Here is a 22,454-nt window from a genome sequence, read left to right as displayed (position 1 = left end):
TCTCTACCGTCCGTTTCTCTTCCCCTCCTCCCCAATTCAAAATCTTAAACCCTCGTCTTTCTCCCTTCCTCTCAACTATCGTAGAGAGAGAAGAGAGAGAAGAGAGAGAGAGAGAGAGAAGAGAGGGAGAGAGAGATTTCCATTTCCGACCGCGAGAAAGAAATCCTCGTCCTTGTTCTATGGTTTCTCCTCTTTCCTCCAAATCCCTAGAGATCTGTAAACCCTAGAGAGCTAATTTGGAGAAGAGGGGTCGTGGGATCTTGTTCTTGTGCTCCTCCGTTAGGTAAATCCCTCTTTTTATCTCACTCCTCGTGTCCTGACTCGAAAGTTTCGATCTTGAGTTGAAATTTTTCTACACAGAATGTTGAGGGATTTGAAGCTGTTTCGTCGGAACCCCGGAAAGGTTCCTTCTTCGGAAGGAAATAATGAGAATCTCCCGCTGGATTCCGCCGAACCCTTGGCTTTTCAGCCAGATTCGGATCCCTCTAGGGCTCCTCTGAACGCAATTCAGGAGCCGGTGCAGAACCCTAAGCCGGGGCTGGATCAAGGTGCAAATTTGAAGAGGAAGGCGGAGGCGACGACTCCTTCCAAGATCCAGTCCAAGGTTTTGGACGGGCACCTGCCGTTCCGTACGCCGGAGAAGCAGACTTCGTCAAGGAACCGGTTTGGATGGGTTCCAAAGAGTGAGCCTGGGGTGAACTGTATGGAGGAGTCGAGCCACCATAGCACAAGCCAATTGCCTCCGATTAACCGTGGAATAAGCTTAGGAACTGGTGTTGTGTATAGTATGAATACTCCTCGTACTTATCGGACGGCGGGGAAGGCATCATCGGTCCATTCAGATAGCAGTTCCACCCAGAGCACGCCCACCAAAAGTGTTTCGAAGCCAGCTTACGCTGGCCACAGCGGCTCCCGCCCTCCTATGAGTGTAGGGAATCGGGCCATTAGCTTTTATATGGCGTCAAAGGGTGTTCCAATAGCTTCCACACCACCAAGAGTAGTTAATTCTGCTGAAGTGCCACATTTCGAGCTTAAGGAGGATCCATCTTTCTGGATGGATCATAATGTACAGGTATCCATCTTTTCGTCATCAGCAGGCCACCGAAATTCACTTGTTTAATTCTTGTTTAATTACTCGATATATCATTTTTACATTGCCAAATCGTAAATGTGAACATTTTAAGCCACTTTGTCAAGCAGAAAATTCCTATTCTCTTCAATATACATAACATACTATCGTGTATTTATGTAAATGGCTTTTATCAGAAAGCATAATTCAGGCACATGTAGATTAAAAGAGCTGCTATGGTGAAATAAACCTGATATTCCAAATCAGTAAGATTAGAAGAAAACTAAATATGCACCTCTAGCTCTATCCTCTATAAATTGTAGATCTGAGGTTGTAAGATCATTGTTAGAAGCCAGCAAAGGTTCAAAGATCCAACTATTTGCAAACCTTTTGTTTCCTCATTTCTTAGTTATACAGTATGTACGAGAGCACCAAGAGAATTTAACAAGCAGCAACTTCATGAGAATTGAGAACAGAAACAATTAGAAATCAAAATTTTAACTTCTATGTGGAGAAAAGGAAACATATGCAATGGTCATTATTAATTGTTTAATATTTTCAGGTCGTGATCCGTGTCCGTCCTCTAAATAGCACAGAGCGAAGCTTGCAAGGTTACAACAGATGCTTGAAGCAGGAGAATGCACAGAGCATTACATGGATAGGGCAACCAGAAACACGTTTTACATTTGACTATGTTGCATGCGAAACAGTAAACCAGGTCTGAAGTCATCACATATAGAAAGAAAACTAGCATTATAGGTATTGTAGCCTTATTCGTTTTTGGAACTTCTCACAGGAGATGCTTTTCAGAGTGGCCGGTTTGCCGATGGTTGAGAACTGTATGTCTGGATACAACAGTTGCATGTTTGCTTACGGCCAGGTACTTCTGTACTTTTAAAACAATGGTAGATGCTAGCTTCTCTTTGCAGAAGTATGCAATGATGAACAACATTTAAGTAAAGGTTCTTTTAGTTAATGGTTCCTCTTTAGCCAATAATAGTTCACATGTTATGTTAAATTTTTGTTCTCTTGGCTGTAGACAGGGAGTGGGAAGACATACACGATGCTTGGAGAAATCAGTGAACTGGAAGTGAGGCCTAGCCTGGACCGTGGGATGACACCACGTATTTTTGAATTCTTGTTTGCAAGAATCAGAGCGGTAAATGTGACACCATCATTTTGGCTCACAATGTTATAATTCTCTCTCTACATATAAGAGGCCATATGTGTCCTATTACTCTATGTAATTGTTCTGATGTGTTGTTCCACAAATGTCGTGTATTCTTGTTATATGCTTATCTTTTATGTTGTTACTTCCAATGTTCATACTCACTTAGCAGTATGGGAATTCCAAGCATTTTCTATTGTAATTCATTTTAATGTTGAATCACAGGAAGAGGAGAGCAGAAGGGATGAGAAACTTAAATACAGCTGCAAATGTTCCTTCCTGGAGATTTACAATGAACAGATCAGTGATCTTCTTGATCCTTCATCCAGCAATCTGCTTGTAAGTATTTATTCTGTCTTTTCATGTTAGATTTGTAAGATGCTGTTACTTGAGTTGAGAATGTGGTATATTTGAGCAGTTACGAGAAGATATACGAAACGGTGTCTATGTTGAAAATCTTACTGAATTTGAAGTTGAGAGTGTTAACGATATTCTGAAGCTTCTTATTCAGGTAGACGTATCTCTGAATTTACTGTCATGTTGTGCTTGGAAGTTATCATTAGCCTAAGAGCTTGTAAGTTCTGTAGCAATTTAAGCCCATCACTCACACTGTGCTAGTTCTATCTCAGGGTGCAGCAAATAGGAAAGTTGCTGCAACAAATATGAATCGTGAGAGCAGCCGCTCCCACAGTGTTTTTACATGTGTCATTGAGAGCAGATGGGAAAAGGATTCATCTACTAACTTTCGATTTGCGAGACTAAACCTTGTAGATTTAGCTGGCTCAGAAAGGTAAAATTATGATACTAGTGATACTGATCAACTATCAGTCTATCACCATCATGATTGCTGCCTGTAAGACCCAGATATTTGACCCCTCCATTTGAAACAGGCAAAAGATGTCAGGTGCTGAAGGTGAGCGTTTGAAGGAAGCTGCCAATATTAATAAATCCTTATCTACACTTGGGTATGCATAACGACATTCGTTATTGATGACAGTATTTTCTTCATTCAAAACACATTCATTTCACAGCTAGTAATATGCCAATGCTATAATTACCTCAATTTGAACCCCAAATGATGTTTGCAAGCATGGATTTGCAGTCATGTAATAATGCTTCTATCTGAGTTGGCTAATGGAAAGCAAAGACATGTTCCGTACAGAGACTCAAGGCTGACATTTCTTCTCCAAGTAAATATTCTGTTTGACTTTCCTACATGTAATTATTCACCTTTTCAGAAATTAAGGATTCTGTTTCTGTCAGGACTCACTTGGTGGTAACTCAAAAACAATGATCATTGCAAATGTCAGTCCTTCAATTTGGTGGGTGACTTTTCTCATGTTTTCTGCCTCTTTTACTTTGTACATTAGGTTTGGTGTTTATCTCAGGCATATTAAGATGTCATGCTTCTCATGCTTCGCAGTGCTGCTAGTGAAACACTCAGTACCCTCAAGTTTGCTCAGCGTGCAAGACTCATTCAGAACAATGTAATCATTCTACCTATAAAATATTGCTTTTTTTTCCTTCTATCAAATTATCTTGATGTCATTTGATTGGACACAATTAATTTCTTTCCTAAATTCTAGGCTGTTGTGAATGAAGATGCTTCAGGAGACGCAATAAGTTTGCAACATCAGATACGTCTCTTGAAGGTTGTGTGCAATTCATTCATTTGAAAATAGGAATATCTGCTACATTCGAACTTGAACTCAGAAAGGGTTATCTGTATCAGGAGGAGCTTGCATTCCTCAGGCGTCAAAATGTTTCAAGATCTCTATCATTTCGTACAGCAATATTTGAAGAACCTGAGGCTGAATATTCTGATGCTTTTATGGCGACAGTACCAGGAGTGGGTCAAGTGAACACTGATGATTTATCTTTGCACAGCATAAGAGTTTCAAATAAACAGGTATTTTTTTTCATATGCGAGCTTTAACTCTTGTAAAGTGGAGGCTTTCTTTGGTTGCTTGGTGGTGATCTTAAAACTTATGTTCCTTTAACATGCTGCCGAGTTTCCTTTAATTGATTGATGTAGTACTTGCACATTTAGATGATAGCCATATGAGGCTACTAGCTACCAGCCGAGTGCGTGAACTCCTGCATGTTTTCTCTATATATAAGCATTTTTACATTATTTGAGAATGTTCTCTGTGTTGGATGATAATTTTCACGATCATGATCTGAAACTGGGATGGCATCCTGCAGTTGAAATCTCTGGAAGCAACATTAGTTGGTTCTTTGCGAAGGGAAAAAATGGCGGACACTACAATTAAGCAACTTGAAGCTGAAATTGAACAGCTGAACCGTCTGGTACCTTTTGAATTATGATGAACAAGTGCACTAAGACTTTGCTGCAAAACGTTCTACTGGGAAGTGAAAACTAATCTCGATGGAATTTTTTTTTACAGGTACGTCAAAGAGAGGAGGATACACGGTGCAGTAAAATGATGCTGAAGTTTAGAGAAGATAAGATTCATCGAATGGAGACCCTTCTAGATGGTGAAATGCCAAAAGATGTATATCTTCTGGAAGAAAACAAAGCTTTGACTGAAGAGATACAGTTGCTTCATGCGAGAGTTGATAGGAATCCTGAAGTAACTCGTTTTGCATTAGAAAATATCAGGCTCTTAGATCAACTCAGAAGGTAGTTTCTGGACTAGCGAGGTAAACCTTCATCACAAGGTTTTAAAATGTTCTTTGCATACTCATAGGTTCCAGGACTTCTACGAAGAAGGAGAAAAGGAGCTTCTATCAAATGAAGTAGCTCAGCTGCGCAACCAGGTCTATTTTGCTGTCATATTATTACTAAGACCTCTTCATTTGATAGTGACCTTGCCACTAACAAGTTACTCATGCCATGCATCTACAGCTCATACAAATCCTTGATGGGGACTTTGAATGCAATCAGCAACCTAACTCAGATATAGAACTCCAGGTTGAAATTATGTACCTAATTTCTCTTCATGTAATTTCTCTCTTATTTTCCATATTTACAGAAACTTTTTAATGGTCTCAGGATTGTAGACATCCTCAATTTGCTTCCTCAGCCTGCGCTGATGGATCTTTATCTTTGGAGGTATCAGTTATTTGTCTAAGTAGGATTAATTTATTCATGCCTGAGCTTTTTCTTCCTTGAAAATATGATTATGCTATATGTGCATTTTCAGTTGAAAATGACCAACAAAGAGTTGGAGAACTGCAGAAAAGATTTACGATCTTGTTTGGAAATAAATGAAAAACTAACCAGGTACATTTTTATGTTTCATTTCCTCTTTTCTGTACCTTACTTTACTTAAGCATGTGACCCTTTATTTTGCAGGGAGATGACTGATCTGCATGCAGAGTTGAGCAAGATTGAGTCTGCAACCCATGATAAACATCTTAATGCCAAACCTCAAAATACGGTAAGAGAAGTTGAACTAAATTTTGTTTCTGAGACTGCTCTTTTCTCTGTAATATAGTTTGTAAATTTACTGTCAGCTTACACACTTTTGATAAATATCAGGATCTGGGTTCAGAACCATGCCAGGAAGATGGACATGCATTTGTAAAGATGGATGCCTACTCTCATGAAGACAGAGGTCATACTGAAGTTCTGAATTTGCAGCTGGAGTTGGATATACTCAAAACAATTCTAGCAGAAGAGAAGGCAATACGTACACAGGTAGAGAAAAGAGCTCTTTATGTGGACTACGAGCTCAAAATAGCAAATGAACGAGCCCTCCAATTAGGCAAGGAGCAGGAGGTAACAGAGAGTGAACTAAAAGATGCTAGATCTGTGATTGAAGCTCTTGAATCTCAAGAGATCCTATTAATTAATGAGCTTGAAACACTAAGGGAGAATAACCACCAAAATGTAGAGCTTCTAAAGAAACATGATCTTGAGATCTCCAGTTTAAAGAATCAACTTGGCGTCCGTTGTCAAGGGGAAAACAAACTATGCTTTGCACAAGAGAGTCTGAGAGGCCAGCCTCTTAAAATTTCTGATAGTGAGGATTCACCTTTGCAGCATAAAATGAAAAGAATGCAAGCATCCCTTGATAAGGCACGTTGTCTGAACTTAAGGTACCAAAGTGACGAGGCATCACAAACATATCTTGAGCGAGAAATGGATGAAGTACGTCGACAGGTTGAGGTTGAGACAGCTGAGGTGATTGTATGCTTACAAGAAGAGCTCTTAGCTCTTCAACAGCAGGTTGATTCTAGCAGCAGAAATGAGTTACTGGCCAAACAAAGTCTGGTGGCGTTGGAAACTGAGACAAGAGACCTGCATGAAAGGCTAAGTTTGATAGCAGAAGAGAACAAAAGGCTTTCTGAAATGGTTGTGGAGAAAGACAGGGGCCTTAGGTTGCTGACTGAAGATTGGGAAAGATCAGCACATGAGATCGCAGATGCTCTTGCTGATGGAAATGTAGCTCTTGAAGAAGCTTCTGAACAGGTTGCTTCAATCTCTGGGTCCTGTCGTCAAAGTAATTGGATTGGGGAACAGGTTGGAAGGATTATTAGGGGCATTTCTGAGAAAGATGCGTTGATTGAAGAGCTTCAGAAGTGTTTGGAGGATGCACAAGGCATAAGAGATGACCTGGAATGGAAGTTGAGGTCCTTAAGAGGAGCAACACTGGCAATAACTGAAGCACAACAACAGGAAGCTAGCGAAAAAGAAAAAGTAATTCTTCTGTTAACATCAGAATTATCTGAAAAAGCATCTGTTTTAGTCGAATTGGAAGATAGCATCAAACAAAATGAAGAATGTATTAGGACATCTGAAGTACGTGCAACTGTCGCCTTCATGGCTGTAAACAGATTAACTGAGATGAATGATGCACATCTTGAAGAACTTGACCATATGAAACTCATGCTTGATGAGTCCATACAACTTTATATACAAGAGGAGGTTCTCCTACATTATTATGTTGCTCTCCAAACTGATGCAGAAAAACAGAACCAACATCTGAGATCTCAATTAATGCAATCTCAGGAGTTCATTACTGCATTGCTGAAAGATGCTCAGGAGAATGAACAAACACTAGCTTTAGATAAACTGAAAAAGGAAGAGGAAGACTCTGCTTTATCAAGAACAGCGGCAGACCTTTTGAATGCAAAGCGGACAATAAATGAGATTGCAATGGAAATGAATACACTAATGCCAAGCATGAATGCTTTTGTTGAACAGGCCAACTTCCCTGCAGAAGTGTACAATTCAGGAAATGACTTTGTTCAAAGTACAGAGAGCAACTCTGAGGACAAGGTAAGCTAATGCTTTTGTTAATTGATAATCAAGCTGAACCATGTCAACCTATCTCGCTCCTCTTGTCAGTAAGTTCTTATATTTCTCTTCCAGATACTTTGTTTTATTTTAGTTAATCTGGCTTGGAAGCAGCGTTGGAAATTAATATTTCTTATGAGGTTTCTATTGCATCTCACAGGTTTCTATTCCATCTATCACAGGTTGAGGATGTTACCTTTAAGAAGCAACGCAACATTGAAATTCTGTCTGGTGGTAATACTAACCATTTACCAAGCAAGAGTCCAAACAAGTCTTTATCAGAGGATACCTTTGATAGAGGTTTGACCATTCTCCTTCTAAGGAAGGAGGTGGAATCTGCACTTAGTTGCCTACAGGGAATACAAGCTCAGATGTCTGTAATACTGAACGAAAAGGAAAAGATAAAGAGACGTGAGATTCAGAGTAAGACGAGTTTTGAGTATCTCATGGATGAATTGCTTCGGATGAAATCAGAGATAACTGATAAAGAAAATCATTTTCAAACTAGGATGTCACTGTTGGAAACTAAGCTGCAAACAATAGAGAGCAATGCCACAGCATCTAATGCATGTTGGCACAAAACAAAAGAGGTAATGTTTTCTAGAGAAACTTCCTGGAAGTTCTGCTGTAATATTCTGCCAATTTGTTGGTCCAATGATGACTAATTTCTATCCTATAAAGTTTTCATATTACTCATGAGAATAACATTTATTATAGCATATTTTTTTGAATTGTGCATATTTTTACATGCTTTCCTATGCTTTTTAAATTTCAATAGCGAAATGCTTATAGGCACTATGTAGTAAATTTAAAGACTCATCCTCTGTTAGTATCTTAATAGAAGTCATAACTTATCAATTCACCTAAAGGAAGAACATCTACCTTTTCTTGGAAGTACTGGCAGATTTACAAGTAGTGCATTATTGTAATCCAAACAATCCATGAACTTATTCTCTCTAAAAACGGAGGTTAAAGTCTAATTTTTTATCCTATTTCTCACTATGCTCTAGATTGTTGTAAATTTACTCTACATTATAGTCATGTTTACAAACTTTTGACTCTTTTCAAGTTAATGAGTATGGTACAACATAGTGGTGAGTGCCTAAACATGAATTCTACATAAATTGAAGAAAAAGTGCATTGAGTTTTTATTTCATTTGATTTTCTCCAGTTCCTATTTTCCTTTAAAGTTCCCACCCAACTCCAAATCATGGAATGTCCCTTATAAAAACATTTCATGCATCTTTAATTCTTTATTATAAATATACCGATAGTTCTTGCAATTTCTAGTTAACTATCTTGATGTTTTCCTATCACATTGTTGGTTTTTCTTAAAGTAAATTAAAGAAATATTGCCAAGTTATTAAACTAACTTTCCAACTGTGTTGTTTCCTAGGCACTTGAGCTTGAGCTTAATGATGCAAAGGCTGTTTCCACCCAGAAAACATTTGAGGCTTCAAGTCTTCTTGCGAAGCTTGAGGAAACTCAAGAAACTATAGCAGAAGCTGATATTTTGGTCAATGCACTGATGCAAGCAAATGAATCTGCAAAGCTTGATATAGAAAGGTATCAACAAAATGAAAGCATATTATACCACGAAAAAAATAGTTTAATAAATGTGGTACAGAGTTTGCGGTCTTCCCTTGATATGAAGGAACAAGAATATGAGTTAATGAAGAAGAAATTTTGTTCCGACATTCTGGAAGCAAAGAGCTTAGTTCTGGATTTAGAGGAAATTGTCAGGCATCTACAATCTTACATTTCAGAGAAATTAGGCTCTATAGCTTGTGATACTGACTGGCTAAAGTCTCAGCTTCAAAACTTTGCAGAGGTAGCAAGAACTTGGTTGGAGGAGACTTGGTCAGCAATCATTGGAAAAGATTGTGCTGTTTCTGTGTTACATCTCTGCCAGATGGGAATTTTGTTGGAGAGAGTTACTGGGCTGAATGTGGAGAATGGTTTCCTTCAGCAAGGGCTGTCCGAATCTAATTCTATAATTTCTAATCTGAGAGAGCACAATACAAGAGCAAAAAGAGAACTTGAAATATGTAGTGTTCTCAAAGGAAAGCTACTGGCTGACATTAATAACAGTTTCAGTCGCATTTCGAAAAAAGAAGATGAAACAGCTGAGTTCAAGTCCAGGTTAAGTTCTTTTGAGAAGAAAATTTTGCATCTGCAATTGCAAGAAGAGTCAATGTTGTCTAGATCAAACTCTATGTACAATGAACTTGCAGACTTGGTGAAAGAGCTTGACGCTAACAAGAGAAATGCCTTAGCTGCAGCATCAAGGGAAAATGAAGTAATCTCTCGACAGCTAGATGAAGTCCTGATTATCAATGAAATGTTTAGGGACTCACTTCAGGAAGACCTAGATCTTCTCACTTATAATGTCTCTTCTGAATTTATATCGACAGGTCTAACTGAGGCTAGTGATATGCAGTGCTTTAATGAATCTGAATTGTTCAGGAATGCAGCAAATTCTCGTACTGAGTTGATTATGATTAATATGTTTGCTAAAGACATCGAGTTGCTTGTTCTGGTGTCTGAGATGGAGCAAAATGTTGGGGATATTAATCAGATGGCCTCGCAAATATGTGAGTTACAAAAAGAAAGAGATACTTTTCATCAGGTGTTGGAGAAAATGATGACAGAAGCAACTCTAAGTAATATAGATGGGGATCTGAAAAGGGATGAATTATATTCCTTGCATGAAGAAAATAAAAGAGTGAAGAATGACTTCAAGAAGATGAAGGAAGACAATGTCAGAATTATGGAGGATTTGCAGACAACAAAATTGGGGTTCACGTCTTCCATTAACCAAAATAATGCTATGGAACAGGAAAATTCCAAGTTAAGGGACACGATTCTCTCATGCGAATCCCAGATTATAGCTCTGCAAACAGATTTGGACAGAAAAAATTCACAAGTAGAGGAATTACTATGTTCTCATGCAGTCATATCTAAGGAGCGTGATTTGAATGCTGAGATCATGGAAACTGAAATTGAAAAAGCAAATGCATTGAAGTCTGAGAATGGTTTATTGAAACATGAATTATCAGCAGTTTCTGATGAGAAAGATGAAATTGTTTCCATGCTTGCCTTAATGCTTAGGGCGGGCTTCGATTTAGCACAATCTTTAGATATGGATGTGAATAAGATGTTTCATGTCATGAATGGACATATTGATCTGATATTAGACAGGGTTTGTAAAGATATAATTGAACACAAAGAAGTAGCTTCTAAGTTTGCCAATGAGTTAGAGCTCATCGAGCTCTCTGTTGAGAAATTGAAGTCTGAGAATTATTCTCTCCAATGTGATTTAATGTGGAAGGATGAGGTATCAAAGGGTTTGTTATTTGATCTGAGCTTACTGCAGGAGTCGGCATCTATTGCAAAAGATCAAAAGGATGAAATTGAAAGGATGGTTGTGGCACTGGAGTCTTTAGAAGCTGAACTTGCGTCTAGGTCAGGTGAACTTGATGATGCTGTTTCTAATAGACAGATCATAGAAACTGAAGTACTGGAGAAGAGCGAAAAGATTACTGATCTTGAGTTAGAGCTTTCCGAAAAGCTTTCCAAGCTGAATTTACTCTCCACTGAAAATTATGAGTTAAAATCTCAGATGGAAGACATTAAGGGGATGAAAAATGCTATAGAGGAAGAGTTGGCAGAAAAAAATATAATTGTGGAAAGATTGGAAGAAGAGTTACTTGAACTTACAACTTTGCTTAGTCAAAGGAACTGTGGTGTTGAAAATTTGCAGAATCACATTTCCAAACTTTCAGAGGAAAGAGATCGTCTTGGTTCTGAGATGCTTGCATTGAAAGAGAAGATGGAAATGTCACAGGCTATTGCTGAAGAAAATGAAGCTATCGCTGTGGAAGCTCAACAGGTGCCTAAAACCTTTTCAATTAGTAACTTGACAATGTTAATGTTGTCATTATTTTAATGCTATTCCTTTTATATTGGTTTACAGATGGCGGAGGAAAGGAAGGCCTATGCTGAAGAAAAGGAAGAAGAGGTCAAGCTTTTGGAGAAGTCTATTGAGGAACTTGAATGCACTGTTTATGCACTGGAAAACAAGGTTTAACATTTCTGTTCCTTTTCATGTTTATTTCAAGGCTTTTCTCGTCAAGTTTCAGTTTCCAACTATGATTTTGATTGCTTATATTTAAGGTGGACATCGTCAAAGCTGAAGCTGAAAGACAAAAACTGCAGAGAGAAGAACTAGAAGCGGAACTTCAGGAAGTGAGGCATCAAATGCTGACAGTGCCTTCCTCCGGTAGAACATGGAGTACTTTAGAAGATCGGGATATTGACTTGTCCAGGTTTACATGACTACTCGTATTAGTGCTGAGCTGCTTAAGTCTTTGCAGGGGCTACTATATATATATATATTCTCATTTTATTTCTCTACAGGCATCTTAATGTGAACAGTGAACTACAAAAGGCCGAGAAAAATATTCAAAATCTTCAGAAGGAGGTTGCTGAAAAGGATGTAGAGGTACAACTGTCACGCAAAAGTTTATGATTATTGAGTTAAAACAGATTTATAATTGTTGAGTTAGTCTGGTAATACTAAAGTTTATAACAATCTCATTCCTGGTACTTTTTACTGCACTCGTTGCCAAGCCCATATGTTGTTGTTACTGAAAGTATATTATCAACTCTACATCCATGGAAATGAAGTAATTATTTCAACCTTCTGTAATTGGATAACTCAATGATTAGTGTATGACGGTGTGAAGAATAAACAAGTTTTTTAATGTAAACAGAGAACTATGAACGACCAAGATAGTAAAACAAGAAAATGCCTAATAAAGTATTAATATGCACTAAGTCTGAATTTCTTTTCCCTATTTTGTACAGATTGCACAATGCAAGGCACATATCTCTGAGCTTAACATGCATGCAGAGGCACAGACTAGAGAGTACCAACAAAAGGTACAATAGCTTCTCAAATCTTTTCCAGGAATAATATCATTCTGCATATATATATGTCAATTTTTATTGAAAATGGAAAATAGAAAAGAACCATCTGGTTTCTAATAAATGAAATGCAACAATGTTGAATCAGTTCAAGGATCTGGAGGCCATGGCACAGAAAGTTAAGATTGAAGCTGTATCTTCTGTTGCCACAAACATGGGACCGACCAAATCAGAAAAGAATGTAGTTAAATCTAGGGGTTCAGGTTCTCCTTTTAAATGTATTGGATTGGGACTAGCTCAACAAATGAACTCCGAGAAAGATGAAGAACTGACTGCAGCAAAGCGTCAGATAGAGGAGCTTGAAGCCTTAGCTGCAAACAGGCAAAAGGAGGTATGAACATCTTTGATCATTTATGTTTATTGGCGTCTCTCATTTAACATGATTACATTTATATGTAACTTCATTGCATCTTCTTTCAAGATCTTCATGTTGAACACACGGTTAGCAGCAGCGGAAAGCATGACTCATGACGTGATTCGTGATCTGTTAGGGGTCAAGTTAGATATGACAAGCTATGCGGTAAGATAAACCTACCTCAGTTGGTCTGATTTATGTAATATATCTTATTATGACATTAATGATCTTAACTTAAAGAATGTAATGCTGTTCCAAGTACACAATACATTCAGAGCACTAAGAATTCTATTACTAACTTGAACTTTATTGCTGCTAGTCACTACTAGGCAACCATCAAGTGACAAAGATAAAAGATACATCTCCTTTTGACAATCAAGAACATGAGGAGAAGGTCTGTTCCAATAGAATTCCTGGTAATACTATGGAGCTTTGTCTTTCTTGGTATTGATTTGGGAAGTTGTATGTTCGACAGATGCAAGAGGTGGACAAGCTGAAGAAGCAGCTCCATGAATTTATTAAAGAGAGACAGAGGTAGATGCATCTCTTTTCAACACTACCTTTTCAAAGCCAATTTCAAAGTCACTATAGCAAATTAAATGCTTTGGGATATTAAATATTGTAGCTGGCTTGATGAGATAAATCAAAGACACACAGAACTGGTGGCTGCTCGTATTACTATTGAGAAGCTTCGGCATCGAGAACAGTTCCTGACAACTGAAAATGAAATGTTTAAGGTTTGTAGTGTCTTCTAGAAACATTTCTTTCCTTTTTTGTTTTATCCCTTATAACCTTAATTCACTATTATATTTGAAGGCTGAAAATGCTAACTATAAGAAGATGATTATGGAACTTGAAGATGAAGTGAGAAAGCTCTCTAACCAACAAAATCTTCAGCTGCGTATTCACCATCATGCTAAAACTAAGGTACCGTGTTTTGATTTTCCACTCTGCTAATATATATACTTTCTCTTCTGCAATTTGTTTCTGTTACTTTAATATGTTTGTGCAATTCACAGGAAGAGAACACTTTGTTGAAGCTACAGAATGAAGAACTAAGTGCAAGGCTTCAGCGGTCAGAGGCTGTCCTTTCACGTGTGAAAGAAGAGCTTGCTCACTATAGATCTACTAGTGGAAAGAATCCATATATTAACATAGATGACGAGGAGCTGTTGAGTAGGAAACTACAAGTGCGTGTGATATTTAATGAGAAGATGATCTTTACAGATGCTAAGTAACATTTGATCTTTAATTTGAATACATCTTATCAGGATAGCGAAGAGGATAGGCTCAAGCTGGCCCAAGAGCTTTTGGGCTTGTGTACCAGTGTTTTAAAGGTTACTATTATCAGGAACTAGTTTCTGATCTTTACAGTTATATTCTTAGATTAGTTCAACCATTTTACTATGTTACATGATATTCGGGTATTGCAGGCAGCGGGAATAACAAAGCCTAAATACAATACAAGTTTGTCAGCGGCAGAAGATGCGCTTAATCTTTTGAAGAACCATATTACTTCACTGGAGAATGAAGTGCAAGATTTGAAGCTGAAGGTGAATTTTATTTATTTTCAAAATAATGTTCAAAAGTTCAGCTGACCTGATGAGTACTATTGCTGAACTAGACTGACCTTTTCAATTGGTTTCTTCTTGCTTGTGGAATGGTTGTCGTCCCTCATTTCTTACATATTAGTGCAAGTATTCAGTTTACTGACATTGTGAACATTCCTATTGCAGTGTAAACTGTTACGTGAAAAAGTTCGTTTGTCAGAGCTCGATTCAGAATCCGCGACACTTTGCTCAAGGACGATCGAGAACTACAATTCACCAAGCTCATGCGATTCTCCACATCTATCCTCTTTATGATAGATATATCGGATAGATTGGGGTGAAGCAAATTTGTACAAAATGGTTGTTAGCTGCTAGCTAACAACTTTTGGATCACATTCTTTCATACGTCAAATGCAATTATTCTTTTCTTCCAGTTGCATTGTCTTGGCCCTTTTCGCCTATAAATATAAATCTCTGTCTATTAGTTCAAATCTCGTCTTGAATCTATCAAAATATCTCTATACGTGAGAGAGAATGATAAGATTACAAAAGAACTAAAATTGTTGTTAGCTGAACCTTTTCAAATCTGTTCATTGCAAGATTTAATTCAAATTTGTGTCTTCGGTCTATCAAAATATAATATCAATAACTAAAATTGCTTTTCTTTTACGACTTAGATCGTGATTGGTTGGTGTATAAAAACTTAAACGCAAATAAAATATTTATACACTTTTTTTTTATAAAGAAAGAGGTGTGATAATTTTATCACAACTCCTTACATTTGATAGAGAAACATGCAAAATTTAAAATTACACATTAACGATATTTAAGCACATTTCAAGAGTGAGGAATATTTGGGCATTATCTATAAGTTATAAATAGGGGGGAATTTATTCATAAATAAAAGAGGTTTATCCACTAACCAAAATATTGCCTTAATTTTTTTAGAGAAATTGGTATGTTAATAATTAGTTCACGTGAGAAAGCTACTACCGATTAAAAAAATTTAGCTGGAAAGGTGTCAAATAGGGAATATTAATTAAACATTATGATTCTTTACCGAAGAAAGTGAGATATTTTCTCTTATTGAAGAATGAAAAGTAAAAAGAAACTATTTTTTAGTTTAGTTTTAAAAATATTTATCGAAATACTTTCTTTAGTCTAGGCTTATGTTATATGAGGGCTCTTGGCTACACCTATATTAGAAGGTAATAAGAGGCCACTTCCAGTCCTCCTCTTTCCTAGGGTTCTTCATCTGAGAGGCATCAATCGGTTCTATGAGCTCGGCGGCGTTGGGATCGCTTCCTTTGGACGTCGGAAGGTTTCGAAATGTGAGCACTTGGAATCTCTGTTTTTAGAGAAGGAAGGAAAGGGGGAAAGTGGATATTTTTCCGCTAAAAATTTGCTTTTGATGGTAGGTCGTCGGGTTGAAATCAAGACAATGTAATGGTTCTGTGCTTCGCGTAAGAGCATATGTGGCTCCCTTGCCGCAGAGCTTGCAATCTCCGAAGGAAAAGAGCCATGGAACGGAGAAGGCAGTCAGAATTGGGGTTTTGGGAGCCAGTGGCTATACTGGGGCTGAGGTACTTACTCTTCTTGTTGTTATTCTTTGTATTAACTTTTCTTTCCTACTTGGGTTGGCATGTGGCGTGGTAGGTCGTTGTTTAATCAACTCAAGTAGATAATGTAGAATGGATTTAGATTCTTGGAAATATGGACTCTTGGTGAAACGGGTGTACTTTTAGCGGTTGGAGAGAGGGACTTATTTTTTAGCTGATTAATATAATGAAGCTCAAAGAAATCTGAAGCCATTTAAAAAAAAAAATTGCATTTCTATTGATGGCTTATATTGTGTGCCACGAGGTCTTTCCATTTACCATCTTTCATGTGTAGTTGGTTATACTTTTAATTAGTTGGTATTATAAATTGGAAAAGATGGGCATAACCTAGTTTCTAGGAAGCCCTTTCCATGAAAAGAGGAACTTTTAAAATCCCTATTGCATCTGAGCAGTAATATAGAAGTTAATTGCTGCTGACTGCTGAAGAGTAAAAACTTCATTTTGATTGATTTCGTAGTGACAAGTTAAAAAAAGTTTTCTTTCCTTTTTTAGATCCTTTTCATTTGCTTAATTTGCTGTAATTTTCTTCTGTTATATGTATATTAACAACGTATATTGTACCTTAAGCATGCACTCTCATGATGAGCTGTTAAGCTTACCTATGAAAATTGTTGTCATACTTTTTGTGTCTATTGAATATTTCACTTGCAGTACCCCAAGATTGAAGGAATATCATCCCTGCAAGTTATTACATTTTGCACTTTGTAACTTTTCCGAAATTCATTTCCATGCTTTGCTTTACTTTAGATACAACCAATTGACTTGTTCACATGCATGAAACCTTGTTATGATGTGGATATCTCTTTCTCGTTCAACAAAGTTTTGATTTCCAAAGGTACCTTTTAATTGCACAGATTGTCCGCCTCCTAGTGAACCATCCACATCTCAGTATCACAGTGATGACCGCTGATAGAAAAGCTGGTCAATCAATTGGATCAGTATTTCCTCACTTGAGAACACAAGTTTGTTCAATTTTCTGTCTCTGTCTCTGCCTCTCTCTCTCAACATCTTTCTTTGGTGCAAGTGACAGACTGATCGCTGATTGTCATCTGATTTGCAGAACTTGCCTGATATGGTTGCCATCAAAGATGCAGATTTTTCTAAGGTTGATGCTGTCTTTTGTTGCTTGCCACATGGAACAACACAGGTTCTTTTGCATATTTTATTGTTTGCCTAAAATTCTATATATTGAATAAAGAAAACTATTTTACTGTCTTGTAGATGTAGCTAATAACTCATTCCTTTCCTAACATCCAAGATTGGTACCTTCTTCTTACAGGAGATTATTAAGGGCTTACCTAAGCGGCTGAAGATCGTCGATCTCTCTGCAGTATGCATTGGGTGACCTTTCACTACTTATTAAAATATATGATTCTTCATTTACTTCAGTTGCTTATATGGAGTTCTTTGTCATGCTATTCTTGGTGAATGTAACTATTTTAAATTACTTTGCACTTTTTACAGGATTTTCGGTTGCGTAATACTGATGAATATGAAGAATGGTATGGCCTACCTCATAAAGCATTAGAATTACAAGTAGAGCTCTCCCTCTCCCTCCCCCCCTCTCTCTCCCATTGCATTCCAGAATTGTTAATATTTTTCAGTTTTTACGCTCTTGCAAAGAAGAGTAATGTATAGGGTCATAGTTCCTTGTTCTTTTGTCATTGCTCATACTGGACTGGATCAGTCAACAAGTTTCAGTTGTAGTAGAATGAATCTTTTGAAATTTGTTATAATATTCTTGTAGTGCCACTATAGAGGGTGTATTTTGTAATTTTTTGGTGATAATTGTTTCTGTGTCCAGCAAGAAGCTGTGTATGGCTTGACGGAGGTTTCAAGAGACAAAATACAAAGTGCACGGCTTGTTGCAAACCCAGGATGCTATCCTACATCCATTCAACTTCCTCTTGTTCCACTTATTAAGGTCTGGACTTTGTTATCTCTTGTGCATCTTTTGTTTGAACAGTTGTAGAGACTTGTAATACGCCATACACCCACTGAATTTTTCTTATATTTTTTAAATAGACCCACCGATGAAATACTAATATTCTGAAATGCACGTATGCACCCCACTTGTACATGTGCCTATTGTTTAGAGCATAGTTCTTTGAAGATAAAGTATTTAAAACTATATATGAGACCATTATTCCATTTTTAAGTGTGAAAATAGCGATGTTTTAAACAGCGGCCGCGAGTGGCAGGCGGTCACCCCACCGCCTAGCGCCTAGGCGGAAGGTGGGCGACAAGGCGGGTGACAAGGCAGTCTAGCATTTTTAATATAAATAAATAAATAAGTATAGTATATATAGAAATTTTAATAGTGCACTAAACCAAAACACTAAATAACATAATCACATTGGCTAATTGCTTATTAGTGATAACTGAATAACTGAGATATCTATTTACTAACTCTAGTTTATTCACATGAATCACATTTCAAAATCCTCTAATAAAAAATTATATACTTAAATAGTAGGCAATTAGTAATTCCCCCAATTAATAATGCATGACAGTGAAAAAAAAATTCTTCTCTATAATCTTAATTCAATAATTCATAAAGCAATTAGCAATTAACTCCTCTAAATTGGTTAGTTTTATTAAACCCGGTCCTCTATAAAACCCAACCCGCTCACTAATAACCGCATCTCGACTTGGCGGGCCGAAGCGCTAGCCCGCCAAGTCGGGCCAGGCGGCCCACCTAGCACTATTTAATGCCTAGGCAGCCCGCCAAGGCGCTTGGCCGCCTTTTGCCGACGCCTTTCAACATGGCGGGGCGGCCGGTGCACCGCCCCACCATGGCGGTCGCCTTTTCCGCTTTTCAAAACAGTGGAAAATAGCTTGCAAGGCCAGTATTCACAAAGATGTTGTTACTTTCATCTTGAGGACATTCTCCAAAGTCCTATGGTCTGTGGACTGAATAAAATGAGAACGAATAAATCGATGGCAATTAGGGGTGTAATCGAGCCGAACTTGATCGAGCTCGGCTCTGATCAATTTTGAATTGAAATTAATTTTGAGCCTATGTTTGTGATCAAGCTTGAATTGAAATCATTTTAATTTGAGCCAATTTCGAGTTTGAGCCTAAACGAGTCAACCAATAAATAATTTCAAGCCTTAATCAATTCAAGCCAAATTTTTGGCCTGATCAAGCTTGAATTAAATTAAGCTTGATTTAGGCTTGAATCAAGCTTAAAATAAAGCCTAATTGAATTTAAACTAATCGAATTAAAATTTAGAACTAAACTCTATGGGCTTGTTTGGTTTGAGGCTAAGCCCCGAACTTGATTAGTTGGTCTCATTTCTTAGTCTTGATTTTTTGAAGAGTAAACTTGGTTAGGCATAAAAAAGATAAAAAAAAAATATTTAGTTACCGAACCAGGTTAGGAGTCCCTGAACGAGTTCAAGGACCCTCCTTGAACTCATACCAAACTGGCCCTATAAGATCAAAGACACAATAATCCACTTAAGTAATTCATAGAATATAATATAATTATAGTATAGTATAGAAAATATTACTCACATATATATATATATATATATATATATATATATATATATATATATATATATATATTATAGTCATTTTGAGCTTTGTCGAGCCTTATCGAGCTTATTTGATCAAGTTGGCTCATGATCAAGTTTGGCTTGAAATTATTTTTGAACCTATCTTGGAGATTAAGATCAAGCTCGGTTTAACTAATTTTCGAGCTGAGCTTAATCGAGTCTTATTGAGCCGAGTTCGAGCCGGCTTGATTGTTTTGACAATCTTAATGGCAATTCCTTCCTGATGCTTACTTATCAGTGAGGATAAACATACTGGTAATAAGGAGAGGAGTTATGCTTGAAAGAAAAATCTTTAGTTTGATTAATACTGCAATTATTATTGCCTTCTTGGTCGCATTACACATTCAAAAAGTGTTCATTTTAATTTTATCCTCCAAAAATTCGTTTGTTCTAAAAGTGAACTTGAGAGGTCCCTCTAGGGCATTTGCACAAAAAAACCCTTTAATATTCAAAATAGTAAAAATGGGCTCTTGTGCGTATTTCTTATGTAAATTATGTGTATTTCGTTATGAAAAATATATATATCTAATATAAAAAATGAACGTATTCAATTTCAAGAGCTTAATCTTACTATTATTAAAACCTAGAACTTTTTTCTGTAAATAGCTCGGCTCCTCTTCTATCTTCCTTGGGTATGTGTTATTACAAGAGATGTGAACTAATTTTCTCTTTATTGTTTCCTTATTATGCAGGGACACCTGATAGAACTGAGAAATATCATAATTGATGCAAAATCTGGGGTTAGCGGAGCAGGTTTGGATACATTATAGGGTTTAGGGAATAAAAGAGAAGCTTTATGTTTAGTATTTGTCCTATAAAAATTTGAGAAACTTCTAAGGCTCTCTTTACAGGACGTGGAGCTAAGGAGGCAAACCTTTATACTGAAATTTCTGAAGGAATTCACTCATATGGGATCACCAAGCATCGTCATGGTACTCGACTGGCATCATTATCATAGAATACAGACCCTATGATAACATCTATTGATTCAATTTTTTCTGCTTTGTGGAGATATTTGTGATAGATCTAAGATACAATATTTGTTTTCTGCTAAAGCATAGGTAATGAAATTTGGTAACAATATATTGCAGCGGTCAATCTGTAAAATGATTGACGTATGCTTTTCTTTCCTTTATTGATAACCACAGTCAATGATCGATGAATTCTTCTGCACTAAATCTTTATCCACCTTGAGACTAGCTAAAGGAATGACATGCATAATTATTGAAGCTCTACTATGCATGAAGGATTCTCCATTTTAAGTTAGTCTTAACTCTTAAATGATTCTTCTTGTGATTGTGAAAATTGAAATTGACTTTATTTATTTCTCCTATCCTGGTTTTGTACTAAAAGGAATTCTGATTTTCTGATATCTAATAATTGTGTCCTATGTTGCATCTTATTTTTGGTTCTTGCTTGGTTTCAAGCTTATTCATTTGGATACAGTATGCTAATTCTTTTCATCATGTCAGTCCCTGAGATTGAACAAGGACTTTCCGATGCATCACATTCTAAAGTAACTGTTAGCTTCATTCCTCATCTGATGCCTATGGTAAATATTTGTTTCTATATTCTCTTATCCTAGTGGTTTTTTTATTATATTTCCAATTACTTTGCTTGTAATAAAATAACTTGAATTTTGAATAGAGTCGTGGTATGCAATCAACAATATATGTGGAGATGTCACCTGGGGTGACTATTGATGATTTACACCGGCAACTTATGTGTACTTATGAGGTATGTTCACTTGCTATGTTATGAGGGACTAACTATGTTGCTAAAGTTACATTGATATGAAGAATGGAGGTCTACTCTTTGGTTTATATTGTAATCATGCTGAGCAGTAGTTTTGGAATCCAACAAAGAATGTTCTTGGAAAAAAAATGTGATCGTCATTGATCTATGACTTGGTACTCTTTCCTTTTTTCTGATCCTTAGATGGCAATTTGCAGGGTGAGGAATTTGTCAGATTGTTGGAAAAAGGATCTGTTCCACACACACGTCATGTTCGAGGGTCAAATTACTGCTTCATGAATGTATTTGAAGATAGGATTCCAGGGAGAGCTATCATAATCTCTGTTGTATGTTTTCCTTTTCAATCTTAATACTTATCATTGAACAGTCAATTTTTTGACATGTGACCAATTATTGTGATCCACTGCAGATTGATAATTTAGTGAAGGGAGCTTCAGGTCAAGCACTACAAAACCTTAATCTGATGATGGGCTTTCCAGAGAACATGGGGCTTGAGTACCAGCCATTATTTCCTTAAAATCAGGTAGATAAATGCGAACAATTATGTCCTTTTATCTGTGTTCCAGATTTGTCATAGGTCCAATTCTATATATTTAGCTGCACTTACTAGTTGATAATAAACTGCATTATATTACAGGACCATATATAAGCTATAATAGACTGAAGGCAGGTCGAAGCGGGAATGGATCTTCTGTTCAGTGTTTCGCCATTTTGGGGTATTACCTAGTGTCATAAATGTTGACGCATTTGCTGTTTGGCAGGATGTCATGATTTTTGAACAAATGAAATCATGCATTTTAATTTTATTATGGGTGATGTACTTATATTCAGGAAATGGAAGAAATAATTTTGTGAAATATAATAATTGAGAATCTTTTTCGGTAAATATCCATTTCTGAGCAAAAGATGGGTCCATAGATTCCAGTTACAAAACTTTTCCAGCAATGACTTGGCTGGCCTAGTATTGAGATAAGCAGTTCCCATTGTGAGTACATTCATATGCCTGTAAATATTCTTTGCATGTTATTCTATTACCTGAGAGTTTCATTTGGTGCATGCATCATAATTATGATGAAGTTGTTCTAGATTTGGACTTAGCAAGGTGAGAGCTGTCTGCTG

At 36.9% G+C, this 22,454-nt stretch overlaps 2 protein-coding genes across 4 annotated transcripts; both read left to right on the top strand.

Moving 5' to 3' along the window:
* The first annotated feature begins 73 nt into the window (after positions 1-73).
* On the top strand, positions 74-14,830 carry LOC140796822 (kinesin-like protein KIN-12F). 3 transcript variants are annotated; one of them, XM_073149956.1, is made up of 38 exons: positions 74-283; positions 361-1,072; positions 1,632-1,787; positions 1,866-1,949; positions 2,109-2,228; positions 2,463-2,576; positions 2,656-2,748; positions 2,867-3,027; positions 3,128-3,202; positions 3,340-3,427; positions 3,501-3,559; positions 3,661-3,724; positions 3,824-3,889; positions 3,970-4,146; positions 4,443-4,547; positions 4,646-4,881; positions 4,949-5,018; positions 5,107-5,172; positions 5,254-5,313; positions 5,405-5,484; positions 5,557-5,641; positions 5,743-7,485; positions 7,686-8,093; positions 8,900-11,395; positions 11,480-11,587; positions 11,680-11,831; positions 11,923-12,007; positions 12,373-12,447; positions 12,581-12,823; positions 12,914-13,012; positions 13,167-13,241; positions 13,323-13,381; positions 13,473-13,584; positions 13,664-13,774; positions 13,867-14,037; positions 14,119-14,184; positions 14,281-14,400; positions 14,584-14,830. In XM_073149956.1, the coding sequence occupies exons 2-38, from the start codon at positions 362-364 to the stop codon at positions 14,710-14,712; spliced, it is 8,922 nt and encodes a 2,973-aa protein (XP_073006057.1). In that variant the 5' UTR covers positions 74-283; position 361; the 3' UTR covers positions 14,713-14,830. The 3 variants fall into 3 exon arrangements, with proteins under 3 accessions (XP_073006057.1, XP_073006055.1, XP_073006058.1); XM_073149954.1 differs by having other exon boundaries at positions 4,443-4,551; positions 4,650-4,881; XM_073149957.1 differs by lacking the exons at positions 74-283; positions 361-1,072; positions 1,632-1,787 and having other exon boundaries at positions 2,113-2,228; positions 4,443-4,551; positions 4,650-4,881.
* A 745-nt stretch (positions 14,831-15,575) lies between these two features.
* Positions 15,576-22,221, top strand: LOC140796957 (probable N-acetyl-gamma-glutamyl-phosphate reductase, chloroplastic). Its single transcript, XM_073150180.1, has 14 exons — positions 15,576-15,728; positions 15,816-15,980; positions 16,871-16,978; positions 17,077-17,163; positions 17,296-17,346; positions 17,481-17,552; positions 17,821-17,940; positions 20,273-20,333; positions 20,432-20,512; positions 21,053-21,132; positions 21,228-21,317; positions 21,533-21,661; positions 21,745-21,858; positions 21,973-22,221. Exons 1-13 carry the CDS (start codon positions 15,675-15,677, stop codon positions 21,850-21,852), a joined length of 1,206 nt encoding a protein of 401 aa, XP_073006281.1. The 5' UTR covers positions 15,576-15,674; the 3' UTR covers positions 21,853-21,858; positions 21,973-22,221.
* Positions 22,222-22,454: the final 233 nt, after the last annotated feature.

Source organism: Typha latifolia, chromosome 10 (assembly GCF_019914945.1).
Source record: "Typha latifolia isolate L0001 chromosome 10, TyphaL0001v2, whole genome shotgun sequence".
In the NCBI taxonomy this organism is placed as follows: domain Eukaryota; kingdom Viridiplantae; phylum Streptophyta; class Magnoliopsida; order Poales; family Typhaceae; genus Typha; species Typha latifolia.
This window is presented reverse-complemented; position numbering and strand designations above follow the sequence as displayed.